Raw genomic sequence first — 14,065 nt, 5'->3', positions numbered from 1 at the left:
TTCAAGCAGCTAGTACATGGCCAGACACTACATTAGGGGCTAGCAAGTCCATCATGAGTGAGCTAGGCAAGATTTCTCCCTTCCTGGAGCGGACACAGACACCAAACAAACTCAATCAACAGTTAACAGCTACTTGTGTTAGGTCTTCTGTAGGTGTTTGGGGGTTCACCAAAGAACAAGACAAAGATCCCAACCCTTGTGTGACTTATCTTTTAGATATTAGCCCAGCTGTTTTCTAAATGATTATTTATTATTAGAAATGGTGTGAAGTGCTACAAATGCAAAGCCTGGGTGCTCAGGGAAGTCTTGTGTGAGGACCTGACATATCAAGTTTGACATCTGGAGAGAGGAGGAGAGTGCAGGAGGTGGGGGCAGAGAACATATGTTTAACGCTAGTAACTCACATTTAATTCTTGCTTTCCAGGTTACAATGCCTTTTCACAAATGTGAAAAAGCCCTAGAGGCCAGGGCTGCCAAAGATGGGAGATGGTCTGCATCAGAGGTTTGGCACCGGACTGAGTTCAGTCTCAGCTCTAGAATACACAGCAGCAGCTGCCTACTTGGCTTTTTCCCAGGAAATCACTGACAGTTGACAGTTGCTGCCTCCGTTTCCCTTGCTCTCTGTTGCCTGGAACAGTTAGTATCACTACGACAAGAATGACCTCTGAGAGCTGAACTCAGCTTCTTTTACTTGTTATAATGAAAGTCACCTTCGTGCCCCCAAGAATGTGCCAGGGTACATTCGCTGCTGGATTTAAATAATCAAGTGCAGTCCCTGAGGGGTGAGCTATCTTCTTTCCCCAAATCATACATAATCCTTTAGTCTACTTTTCTCTTTACTACTGAATTTTCTCTCCTTTAGGTTTTAATGCTTCTCTTATTTCATTCCCATTAGCAAGTTTCACAGCCTGGTTCATATTCCAGCTACGAAATAGTTCACATAGTTCTGGGTAGACATAATATTTACGGGAACTGAAGATGGGTGGATTCTGATAATGGCTTGTGGAATAGTCTTCAGTGCAGTCAAAATAACAAAGAATTCAAGGAACTAATGCTTTGAGACTTTAGGCCCTCATAAACTTCCCAAATGTTCCTCTTAAACCCTGTGTGAATATCAGCAGAAGACAGCAGAGTGTTGCCCTGGGTGAGAAAGCGTGGTTTGTTCAGTGTTCTGCTGTTTTACAGCACAAATTCTAAGCTGGATTCTGTTTATTGTCAATAGCTCTCTAACAAAGGGCAAAATGGAATGTGCCTGTTTTCAAATTCCTTTGTGAAAGGGTCCTGGAAGACCTCAGAGCCTGGTTTAGGGCTCTTTACGTCACTGCTTTTCAGGGCTTTCTATTAAGACTCTAAGCTGTTGAGAAAGATCTTACCAACCACCAATTTTAGCATGGAGCCATTTATAAGAAGGATCCATATGGGTCGTTATTGCATAAAAATAAAATAGAACTGTCCAGGCCCGGTTTGAAGTCTAGTGACAGCTAGGGACAAAAGTAAATTGGGAATAGCTGGGACATTTCCGAATTTGGTAGCACTGACCCAAAATTTGAAGGAGAGATGGTTTGGTGGCAACTCAGAGAGTAAAGCTTGAGGTACACATTGCAAGGACAGAGGGTTGCTGGGTTCAGAGGTTTGGGAGAACCGAGAGTTACATTTCCCAGTACTTAACTCTACATTGGGAAGCATTTCCTCTGCCTAGAATGCTCTGTTCTTGTCCTTCCCTGGCTGGTTCCTTCTCATCATTTATTTCTCATGACAAAAGTCACCTCCTTCCACCTAATCTGAGATATCACAACATATCCCTCCATTTTAATACCCTGCCCGGCACTCACTTTCATCTGACATTTTTGTTTACTTGTTTATAACTTTAGTAGACTGTGAGCTTCACTTATTTATAGGCAGTTTGTTAATTTACTATGGATTCCAGTGACTGGCACATAGTAGATGCTCAGTAAAGGTATGGGATGAAGAATAAGGAATAGGATAATTGTGCCTGTACAATTTGAGTCATGAAAAAATTAACTTTGTAGAGGTCTTACCTAGTACCTGCAGGTAACCATTTGGTTTTTTTTGGCTCTTATGCAAGATAATAATAATTTGAGTCACATGAAATCCCTTTCTTCCCTGGAGGGGATTCTGAAGCCAACGGAAAAATAGAAAGTAGGATAGAGATATCTGATAAGACTACAACTAAATTAATCTCAAGCCAGATGTGTGATATAAACACCACAGGGCTGCTCTTATCAGAACATATAATCTAAAATCACTTCATTTGGAACTCTTAGGTTTTCTCCATTATTTTTTAATGTACTTCTCTGGTCAATTTACCACATGGGCCAGAAATGGGTAAGGAGTGTCGAAATACTCACTGTGGCTTGGAGCTGATGTTTGGTGAGGCTGCTGATCTTGCAGACCAAGGAGCAGAGTGCTATTTGAAGAACACCAGGTTTTCTCCATCTCCCCGGCCTATTTCACAACCCCTTGCTTCACTCTTTTCCAAGTTCCAAGCTCAGACAGACACCAGCTGGATGAAGACCTGGTTCAAAAAACTTGACTTGGATGGCAAAGTAATAGTAGCAAATGAACCTCCAAATGGACCCCAAAGTCCCTCCTACTGTGAGGTGTCCCACTCATGGCAAACAGAGACCAGGGGACAACAAAGATTCTTCACCCACACCCCCTGGACAGCTTACCCACAATTTATTCCAAACCACCTAATTTTTTTTTTAAATTGTATTTATTTATTCATGAGAGACACACACAGAGAGAGAGGCAGAGACAGAGGCAGAGGGAGAAGCAGGCTCCATGCAGGGAGCCCGACCCGGGACTCGATCCTGAGACCAGGATCATGCCCTGGGCAAAAGGCAGGCACTAAACTGCTGAGCCACCTGGGGATTCCTCCAAACCACCTGATTAATCTGGAGGAAGGGATAGAATGATTCTGCAACAAAATGATGCAAATGAAGAATCCTGTGGGTTCCGATCCCATCCACTGGGCCAAGTAATCTGAATGGGGTAGGAGCACGTGATGCCCTGACGTAACCTTGCAGATCAGCTCCAGCCTAGATAGGGCTGATGTAGGTAGGTCCTGCATCCAGGCCTCAGGTGAACCTGTGGTATGCGATACTCCAGTCCTGTCCAGTGCAAGTCTAATAATACCCAACAAATACTGACCTGGCCCTAGCTACATGTCCGATCCTGGCTGGATTGCCCAAGAAGCCAGGCAAGCACATGCTGGGGCCAGGACAGGGGCAGGGATGGGGGTAAGGGCATTCAATAAAAAACTGGGAAAACTATAGCCCTCATTCTATTTATTGAGGGCTTGTTATTGTGCAAGACATGGTTCCTGGGGGAGCCAGAGACTTTTCCCTCCCTCACAAATTTGCATTCTGGCCTTATTTCAGCATACTTGTAAAGCTTTGTTTTTTCCATAAAATTTTATTTTGCAATTTAATATTGTTTTTATTTTGGACCACTTGGGAGGGTACCATAACCATTTTAGTATTGGGGCCATAAACATTTTATTATGGCCTGATTCTTAGTGCTTTTAAACAAAACAAAACAAAAAAAATTAGGTTTTTAACTTTTATGCTCAAATATTTTCTTTTGATTTTTTTTTTTTTAATGCCCAAATATTTTCTAAGAAGTCACTTGTGGTATTAACTTGAGGTTGTGAAAAAGAAAGGACTTGGGGGACTCACCTGCCCTAGATGGAATTTTTCTTGCTGTGCTGACCAGTGTTTCTGGATGGGGTCGTTGTATAACAGGTAGTAGGAGCATTTAGACAGCAAATGAGATGGGTCTGTACATTTCTCAGAATGGGTGTATGCATGGGGTTTATAAGCATCTAAATCATTATGCCTGATCAGGATTTTGGTTCTGCTCACTTGTGGAGGGTACAGGTCAGAAGTTGCCCATCAAGCTCCCTTATCCAAAGAGAATCTGTGCTGCCTTTTCAGCCACATGGACAATAGAGTATGAGCTTGAGCTTTCTGTTTAATGTTCATTCTTTCCACAAACATTTATTGAGTGCCTTCTAGTGTTAAGAAGCTAGGCACTGAGGATAGTTTCCTACTGAAAAAGACAGATAAGGTCCCTGCTTTCATGGAGATTATGGCCTAGTAGAGGAAGGCAATGAAAAAGTATATAAATGAGCCAACAGGGTCCCATGGTGAAAAGTCCTAGATAGAAAATAAAATCAGGTAATGTGACAGAAGGTGCTGAGGGATGCCACATTGGATGGGGGGCAGGATGGGCTTCCTAGAGGATTGGTATTTGAGCAGACATGAAGGAAGAGTCATCATGTCAAGATGTGGGGAGAAGAGAAAACAATGGGTAAAAAGTCCTACAGACCCAGCGTGGCATATTTGAGGAACGGAAAAATGGCCAGTGTGGCTGGAGTGGAGTAAATGAGGGAAAGTGGTTTAAGATGAGGTTGGAGGACTCGGCAGAGGCTGGGTCATAAACTCGGTGGATCTCAGTAAAGAGTGTAGATTTTTTTTTTTTTCTAAGTGTAATTCTGTGAATTGGCCACTAAACAGATTTGGAGGGATTTATGATTTTGTGATCAATGTTATGATTTAATTCAGAGCCCCATTAAGCAGGAAAGTGGACTTTTCAGTGTGCGATCTGTCTCTGTCTTCATTGATTACCTCTCAGTCTAGGGTGGGCCAGAGTCTGAAGGTAGAATTCTTCAGTAGAGTCATTTTTGGGGATTTTACCAGTGATCTCTTATAGAACTCACTGCCACCCAGGTAAGATATTAGTGGGGGAAAATCAGACTTCATCTGGGAGTTTTGCAACTAGAAGTTTTCTTGTAGGACAGAGTCAAATACTAAACTAGGACGAAAAGTGTTCATACCTGAGGATGAAATTCTACTCTAGATCAGAAGGCAGTGTAACTCTGAATTCTTACATAGCAGTCGGGATTTTCCTGGTTTAGACTAAGGATTTTTTTTTCTTTTTTGGCATCACAATTTATGACTGTCTTTTTTAAAGATCTTTCTTGTTGAGCAAGGTAGTGAATAAAATGGCGTAAACTATGTTTGAGATGTCTTAACACCTTGGAGCACGTCATGTGCCAGCCCATTCTGGCCATCCCTGGCCCTACCCTTTGCTGACTCCGAGATTTTTCCCATTGGATGGGAGTCATGCAGTCACAGTTTTAGGTCTGGGTGTGTTGTTGTCCTGTAGGTTTCATGACGTAGATGGGGTTCTTTTGGAATTCCAGGAGCTAAGTTCTCCAGAGCGGCAGAAAGTCAGCTCAGGACATCCGAGGAGCTGAGAACCTGGAAGGGACTAGATTGTCTGCCCATGCAGACATGTCAGAGTGACTGGCAATGAGGGTCTGGTGATGCTGATTGTAGTGAGAAATGCTGCAAGCTTGGGCTGAAAGGTGTCCTTCAGCACCATAACTCTTCCCATTTCCTCAGCTCCAGACGGAGTATATCCCAGGGTCCACACAGAGCTTTATTTAAATGCTCACATTAGCAGAAGGACGGGGATCCCATTGAATCATCATCTCCTGTCAAAGAGCCAAGAGTTGTTCAGAAGGAGAAGTTTTTCCCAAAGAGGCTAAATCCCTAGTACTAATTAGTGGTGGTGGTGGCAGCGGTGGTAGCGGTGGTGGTGGTGTGTGTGTGTGTATAGATGGTGGTGGCAATCCTGTGTTCCACTGTTTTAAAATAGGAGCAGTCTATTTTGCTCACTGTCTGAGCCATAGGGTGAGTAACCTTGACCCCTAAAACCCTCCATGGGTGTCATGTGTGTGTGAGTCCTGCAGGAACTGTGGAATGCTTCTCTTCCTTGGGTCCAGACATTTAGAATGAATAAATTAGAGGGTGGTGGTAACATGGTGATTGTCATTGCAGACAATGTGGCATTTATATATGGGCACTGGCTGTCTTTATCATGGGGCTCAATAACAAGGGCAAGTCTGATCTTTCATCACGAACTGCTGGGGTGTTCTTTAGAGCCTGCACCAGCTGAAAATAGCCCTAACATCTTGTTATTTTCTCTTTCCCAATTTTTGCCTATTCATACCCAAGAATAAAAGACTCAGCCTGTTCAGCCTTTCCAAAGATTCAAAGAACCTTCTCCATTGATTTCTAAGTACCCATAAAGAACAATATTTGCCTTGCTTAGATGAAGGTGTTCATTCATTCATTTGTCCATTCAAGAGATATTTATTGAACACCTACTATGGGCCAGGCACTGTGCTAGGTGCTAAGTGAGTATCAGTACATGAAAAAGACAAAGGCCAGAAGTATGTAGATGTTAAACAAGTCTAAGGAAGCGACTTCCCCAAGTCCCTGAAGGAGTTGATTTTGCTATACGCATCTTTCTGACTTCTGGTCCCGTGCTCTGACCACAACCCTTCACCGCTAGACCACACTTCCCCAAATAAATAACTACTTCTGCATGCTGGGGACGGGTTGTGTGCGGCAGCATTTACGTAGGCGGCACAGACAGCAGCCTTTCACTTAATGTTGCAATAACACCAGGCTAAACAATGTACAGTGACTTCCAGAGTTACTGAACAAATGCTTGATGTGGGTCAGGTCTCTTAATTCAAATGCCAGAAAAGTGCAAAATAGGAAAAGTCTCCATCTGATAAGGAACAACTGTAGAGGAAAGATAGATTTGTTTTCAATTGGGGTTAAAATCAGATACGGAATTCTATCCTCCTTTTCACTTTTGGATCCCCAAATAGGAGGAACTCTGCACACAGATAATCATAAACTGCATAAGTTTTGGTTTTTATATGCTCAGACTTGTCCAGAACACAAAATTCCTGCCCTGTTGGCAGGCACCACTGCGCTCACAGAGGCACACGCACATCTATCTTCAAAGTCACTCTGACCTTGGCATATGGCAAAGATAATTTCACTTGTTGATTCTGACTTCCCTCTATTTTACAGCTACACCATGTGAGCTCCTTATTAAAGATGTGATTTTGCGGGCAGCCCGGGTGGCTCAGTGGTTTAGCACCGGCTTCGGCCCAGGGCCTGATCCTGGAGACCCAGGATCGAGTCCTGCGTTGGGCTCCCTGCATGGAGCCTGCTTCTCCCTCTGCCTGTGTCTCTGCCTCTCTCTCTCTCTCTCCTCTGTGTGTGTCTCGTGAATAAATAAATAAAAAAATCTTTTTAAAAAATGTGATTTTGCAGTCCTGAAATGGATATCATGTGTAGATTGAGATGTGAGAGTACATTAGAATGATCACAGTTTCAGAGGCTCTGGCATTTCCATCTTTGTCATGCCATTTCCCAGAGGACAGTGGATCCGGGTCCCATCTCTTGGACTACAGTCACTTCCTCTAATACTGGTCTTCAGGCCCTCCTCTGCATTCCATTGCACCCTGTCCTTACCTCTGTCAAAGTACTTGCTTGCTGCTCTGCAATTCTCTATTGATTTTTCAGTCTTCTGCCCAAGACTGGAATCTCTCTGAGGATAGGAACAGGTCCACTCTGTTCATTACAGTAAATGCCAGCCCCCAGCACTCATAGGAGTGCACAGCCAGAGGAGGTTCTCAATAGTTGTTTGACAAATAAAAGAATTATGAATTCATGGTTCTGTCCTTTCAGAGGATGGATTTATTAACTCTCCAACTCTTTGGTCATAATGGTGCCAGGAAGGAAAGAGTTAAGCCATCTGGAGGACACAGGCTCATCCAAAGACCCTTTTCCTTTTATTGACAAAGACAGTATAAAGTGAGATATGGGATAAATCCTGGATATAAAATCTTGACACAGTCTTTAGGTGTTGGGCTGAGCCGATTCAAACTCTAAAGGGCAAGTAAATGAAATCATTCTAGGTTTTCTCTTAAGTGGCCTGAGATCCATTTATGAATGGAAGGCAAGGCCAGACCCAGGAATTCAAAGCTTGACCTACTTTGTCGGAGCTAATCAGAAGAGAGATGGATTTGCTCTCAACTCTCATAACTTTTTTTTTTTTAATTAAATAATCAAGGACAGTGAAGTAGCCTGACAGATACAGAATTAGGAGAACTAAAAGCCGAAGAATTGTTTTAGGATTCAGGGCACCTCCGAGAAGTCTGTGTTTATGTATTATGTGTTTTTCCTTCTCTCTCCTTTTTTAAGTGAGGAAAAAAAAAAAAGCGCCTGAATTCCCACCAACATAAACCAGTGACATACAATGATGAAATTCTGTTTTCACCTCTGCCTGTGACAGGGAATGCAAAAATAGCAAGTGGCCCAGTTCCACGAATCCCCGCCTCCCTGCCCTCCCAGCTCCCGCCGGGTTCTCATCTCTAAGAATGGAGGTTAGCGCACAGCCGCGCGCCAGCCGCACGCAGCCCCCGGACCCGGAGGATGATGTCAGGCGGCGGGAGTGGCCGCGGCGGGGCCGGGGAGGCCGAGGCCCCGGGGGAGCGAGGAGGGAGGGCGGCCTGGCCGGGCCGACGGCGCGCCCGGCCGCGCGGCGTCGCCTGGAGACAGCCCTGGCGGCGCAGTGTTGCTGTAAACAGCCGCTTCCCTGTTACTATCTATAGCAGGATCGCCTGGCTCCGGGGTGCGGCGGCGGGAGGCAGGTCGGCGGTCCGGCTCCCCGCGCGCCCCGAGGGATCCGCCCGCGGCCCTAGTCCCGCCTCGCCCCTTTCCAGGGGTCCACCGCGAGCCCCGGGCCCGGAAGAGTGGGGAAGGCACACGGGGGCTCCGCTGGGCTCTGCGACTTCGCGCCCCGGAGGAGGCCGCGCGCTGGGACCCGGGCAGGGGCAATGTGACCCCAGGTGTCCTTTGCAGCGGAGGAGGACTGGGGGGGGGTCTCTGGGGGCGCAACGCACGCTCGAGTCCCCGACCGCCCCAACCCGGTTTTCCAGGCCACAGAGCGGCGCCTGAGGTCCCACAGCGGCCGAGGTCTCCCTCCTGGGAGCTGCTGGCTACAGCCCTTCCAGCGCCCCCGGTCCCCCCCCCCCAAGTCTGCGCTGGAAAATCACCCGCTGTGGGCAGCCAGTAAGCCCAGCTTCCTGGGGGAACCGAGCCTCGTCTAACTTCCCAGCTCGGATTTGCGCTCCCCCGGGGAACTCTCTCCACCCGGTACCCTCAACTGACCACCTTGTCCACATAGCACCCCCGGAATCGCATCCCACTCCCCGGGCCCCAGCTCAGAACTAGGCAAACGAACCCATCAGATATCCTTGCATGGAGGCTCTGCCCAGTATTTACTGGCTAGCGTCGCAGATTTGACGGTATCGCTAATATCCCTAAGTATGGCCGAGAAAAAAAAAATGCGCTTTTTTTCCCCTAAAAATAAAAAACCAAAACAATTAAAATTAAAATACCCAACATCGTAGATAAAGTAGGTTAGCGTACGTATTCCCTTATTTCGGATTTCCCGACTTTTCTGCTTCCAAATGCAGTAACAGCCCTAGTACTGCTGCGGACCGGGGGCTTGAGGGTCTGCTTTCACGGTGTGCGCTGAAACAGGGTAGAATCCGGAATGGCCGGGGGCGGTGGGGGTAGGGGGGAGGCGGCGCATTCCTTCTGGGGCCGAGGCTTAAGCCCTCGGGCTGTGTACCTGTTTCTCCCATACCTGAGCCCCAGCACATTTCCGGGGTGCCGTATACTGGTAAAAAGGCGCTCCCGGCCCATCCCCCCACCCCGCCCCGGGAACAAGGGTCCGCATTGAACCAGGTGCGAACGTTCGCTCGCGTTCTTCTCCTTTCCCGCCTCCCCTCCCCCGGCCGCGGCCCCCGCCACCCCCCGCGCTGCACCCTCGGTGTTGGCTGCAGCCGGCGAGCAGTTCCCGTCAATCCGTCCCCCCCTTCACAGGATGTCCATATTAGGACATCTGCGTCAGCAGGTTTCCACGGCCGCTCCCTGCGGTCGTGGGGGGAGCCGTCGCCGGAGTCCCTCACCTCGGGGGCTCCACGAGACCCCGAAGACCCAGACTGCTAATCGCTCAGGAGATAAGGGACCACACTAAGACGGGCAGTGGGAGGCGGCGGGGGCGGCGGCGGCGGCAAGGAGGCCGAAGCGGCGTGCAGGTCCGCCGGCCCCCCCCCCGGCGCCGCGGTGGTTGCGCCCATGACGTGGGTGGGGGCTCATTCATAGAATGCTGCTATAAAGGCGCTGCTGCGGCGCCTCGTACTCCAACCGCATCTGCAGCGAGCAGCCGAGAAGCCGAGACGGAGCCGGCGGCCGCGGCGCAGCGAGCGAGCGAGCAGTGACCGCGCTCCCACCCAGCTCTGCCCCACAGCTCCGACCTGTCTCTGCCCCTCAGCCCCTCGCCCCGGCCCAGACTCACCGCGACCATGATGTTCCCTGGTTTCAACGCCGACTACGAGGCGTCCTCCTCCCGCTGCAGCAGCGCGTCCCCGGCCGGGGACAGCCTCTCCTACTACCACTCCCCGGCCGACTCCTTCTCCAGCATGGGCTCTCCCGTCAACGCGCAGGTGAGGCTGGCTCCGCGCCGCCGCGGGGCCCGGGGCAGGGTCCGACCCCAGGGGGGAGACTCCGACTCCGGGGCGGGACGCTCGGGAGGGCGAGTCGGGGCGGGAAGCTGCCCTACGGCGGGACCCCCGGACTCGGTGGAGCGCGCGCACGCCGTCCTGGCGAGCATCGGGCCCGTCTCCCCCGGCGGGCTCGGCTGGGGCCGCCCTCGCGCCGCGCTCCCTGGCATGACCCGGGGCTCGGCGTGTCCCAAGCAAAGACTCGCGAACTAGCGCCTGGCTCCTCCGCGAGGCGACGGGAAGCGGCAATCCCCCCGCCCCCACCCCTCCCCTCGCAGCCTGGAGCAGGGAGGAGGGGCGCGGGAGGAGGGTGAAGCCGGCGGGTGTGTAAGGCAGTTTCATTGATAAAAAGCGAGTTCATTCAGGAGACTCCGGAGCGGCGCCTGCGTCAGCGCAGACGTCAGGGATATTTATAACAAACCCCCTTTCAAGCGAGTGATGCCGGAGGGGTAACGGGGACGCAGCAGCAGGGTGGAGGAGAAACGCGCTGCGTCGCGGGTTTCTTGGGAGGACACGGAGAGCCCCTTGCCTCCAGGAGGAGGGGCACATCAGCAGACCCGAGCAGTCCCGGGCGTGCTCGTCCTCCTCTCCCCCGCTGCATGCGGCACTGGACGCCCGGCCCGCCGCACCTGTGTCCGGAGCCTGCTCCCTCGCGTCAGCTTTCCCCCCTCTGTTCCGTTCTAGGACTTCTGCACCGATCTGGCCGTCTCCAGTGCCAACTTTATCCCGACGGTGACTGCCATCTCCACCAGCCCGGACCTGCAGTGGCTGGTGCAGCCCACCCTGGTCTCCTCCGTGGCCCCGTCCCAGACCAGAGCCCCCCACCCGTATGGAGTCCCCACCCCCTCGGCTGGGGCTTACTCCAGGGCTGGCGTTGTGAAGACCATGACGGGAGGCAGAGCTCAGAGCATTGGCCGGAGGGGCAAGGTGGAACAGGTGAGCGGTTCTCCTGGCACCTTCTCTCAGCAGGGGGCGTGGGTTGGCGTTGGTGGAGATGGGGAGCACCGTGGGCAGGGTGAAGCCACTGATGGAAGTCACCACCTATCTGCCCTCCACGAGGAACCCTGGCTCCAAGCCACTTCCGTCCCAAGCCGGACTCCGAGAGTCCTACCCCAAGAAATACTCTGGTAGTATTTCTTCCCTCATAGGCTCCTTCTCCTGCTTTTAGACCGGGCTCTTCTTTGTTCTCTTGCTAAGGATCTTATTTTAAATGCAAGTCACACCCAGCCCGCAACTGCAGGTTAGAAATGGCTTCCTCGCAGGGGTGCCAGGAAGCTGGGAAGCGGCAGGGACCAGTTTCACCCCCGGGGTGGCTGAACGGAGCTGATGGCAGACCTTGTTACTGACTGTTGGCCTTTTTTGGAAATTGTTTTTCTAGCTGTCCCCAGAAGAAGAAGAGAAAAGGAGAATCCGAAGGGAAAGGAATAAGATGGCTGCAGCCAAGTGCCGGAACCGCAGGAGGGAGCTGACTGACACGCTCCAAGCGGTAGGTAGACCCTGTGGGTCACTCCTTTTTCAAACTTAGGGGAAAAGTTGGAGACTGGGTATCCGGGAGCTGGGCCCTTGAGTAAGCCCGCGTCTTATGCTTTGCTCTATCCCTCTGGGTACAGGAGACAGACCAACTGGAAGACGAGAAGTCTGCTCTGCAGACCGAGATTGCCAACCTGCTGAAGGAGAAGGAGAAACTAGAGTTCATCCTGGCAGCTCACCGACCTGCCTGCAAGATCCCTGATGACCTGGGCTTCCCCGAAGAGATGTCCGTGGCTTCCCTAGATCTGAGCGGGGGCCTGCCCGAGGCCGCCACCCCGGAGTCCGAGGAGGCTTTCACCCTGCCCCTCCTCAATGATCCTGAGCCCAAGCCCTCCGTGGAGCCCGTCAAGGGCATCGGCAGCATGGAGCTGAAGGCCGAGCCCTTTGATGACTTCCTGTTTCCAGCATCATCCAGACCCGGCGGCTCGGAGACCGCCCGCTCCGTGCCAGACATGGACCTGTCTGGTTCCTTCTATGCAGCAGACTGGGAGCCCCTGCATGGTGGCTCCCTGGGGATGGGGCCCATGGCCACAGAGCCCGAGCCTCTGTGCACCCCCATAGTCACCTGTACTCCTAGCTGCACTACCTACACGTCTTCCTTCGTCTTCACCTACCCTGAGGCTGACTCCTTCCCCAGCTGTGCGGCCGCTCATCGCAAGGGCAGCAGCAGCAACGAACCCTCCTCTGACTCGCTCAGCTCACCCACGCTGCTGGCCCTGTGAGCAGGCAGGGAGGGGAGGCGGCAGGCACCCTAGGGTGCTACTGCCCAAGTTGGTGCATTACAGAGAGGAGAAACACGTCTTCCCTCGAGGGTTCCCGTAGACCTAGGGAGGACCTTACCTGTGCGTGAAACACACCAGGCGGTGGGCCTCAAGGACTTGAAAGCATCCACGCGCGGCCTCAAGTCCTTACCTCTTCCGGAGATGTAGCAAAACGCATGGAGTGTGTATTGTTCCCAGTGACACATCTGAGAGCTGGTAGTTAGTAGCATGTTGAGCCAGGCCTGGGTCTGTGTCTCTTATCTCTTTCTCTTTAGTCTTCTCATAGCATTAACTAATCTATTGGGTTCATTATTGGAATTAACCTGGTGCTGGATATTTTCGAATTGTATCTAGTGCAGCTGATTTTAACAATAACTACTGTGTTCCCGGCAATAGTGTGTTCTGATTAGCAATGACCAATATTAAACTAAGAAAAGATATGACTTTATTTTCTAGTAGATAGAAATAAATAGCTCTATCCATGTACTGTAGTTTTTTCTTCAACATCAATGTTCATTGTAACGTTACTGATCATGCATTGTTGAGGTGGTCTGAATGTTCTGACATTAACAGTTTTCCATGAAAACGTTTTATTGTGTTTTTAATTTATTTATTAAGATGGATTCTCAGATATTTATATTTTTATTTTATTTTTTTCTACCTTGAGGTCTTTTGACATGTGGAAAGTGAATTTGAATGAAAAATTTAAGCATTGTTTGCTTATTGTTCAAAGACATTGTCAATAAAAGCATTTAAGTTGAATGCGACCAACCTTGTGCTCTTCATTCGGGAAGTTTTGTAAGATTCTGAAAGGGATTGGAGACCAGTTCGTCCAGAAGGGTAGCACCTGGAGGGGGACACGCCCCTTTGTTTGATCCCTTATCAAAAAGGAGAAGGAAACTCTAGAGCTGATGTTGGAATATTTGACAAATACATGTGTTCACACGGCCGTGCTAAGATTCTCTAGCAGACTCTGGGGTGGGAGTTGGCTGTGCAATAGCTCTGTGGGAACACGTCTGCCTGCTTCTCTGTTTGCAAGTCAAAGGGGGAGATATTTAAATTTAGTTGTGCCTATGTTAAGTTGAAATGTCTTGAACTTAATGGGATACTTTTAGCAAACAAAATTTATTATTTTTTAAAGATTTTATTTATTTATTCATTCATTCATTCATTCATTCATTCATTCATGAGAAACACACAGAGAGAGGCAGAGACACAGGCAGAGGGAGAAGCAGGCTCCATGCAGGGAGCCCGACATGGGACTCCATCCTGGGACTCCAGGATCACGCCCTGGGCCGAAGGCAGC

At 49.9% G+C, this 14,065-nt stretch overlaps 1 protein-coding gene across 1 annotated transcript; it reads left to right on the top strand.

Annotated features, from left to right (window-relative positions):
* Positions 1-10,116: 10,116 nt before the first annotated feature.
* FOS (Fos proto-oncogene, AP-1 transcription factor subunit) lies at positions 10,117-13,526 on the top strand. The gene is made up of 4 exons (XM_055304543.1): positions 10,117-10,411; positions 11,153-11,404; positions 11,847-11,954; positions 12,079-13,526. Exons 1-4 carry the CDS (start codon positions 10,271-10,273, stop codon positions 12,718-12,720), a joined length of 1,143 nt encoding a protein of 380 aa, XP_055160518.1. The 5' UTR covers positions 10,117-10,270; the 3' UTR covers positions 12,721-13,526.
* The last annotated feature ends 539 nt before the right edge of the window (positions 13,527-14,065 follow it).

This window comes from Nyctereutes procyonoides, unplaced genomic scaffold (assembly GCF_905146905.1).
Source record: "Nyctereutes procyonoides isolate TBG_1078 unplaced genomic scaffold, NYPRO_anot_genome, whole genome shotgun sequence".
Lineage (NCBI taxonomy): Eukaryota > Metazoa > Chordata > Mammalia > Carnivora > Canidae > Nyctereutes > Nyctereutes procyonoides.
Note: the sequence above shows the minus strand (reverse complement) of the source record. Positions and strands in the feature narration are given on the sequence as shown.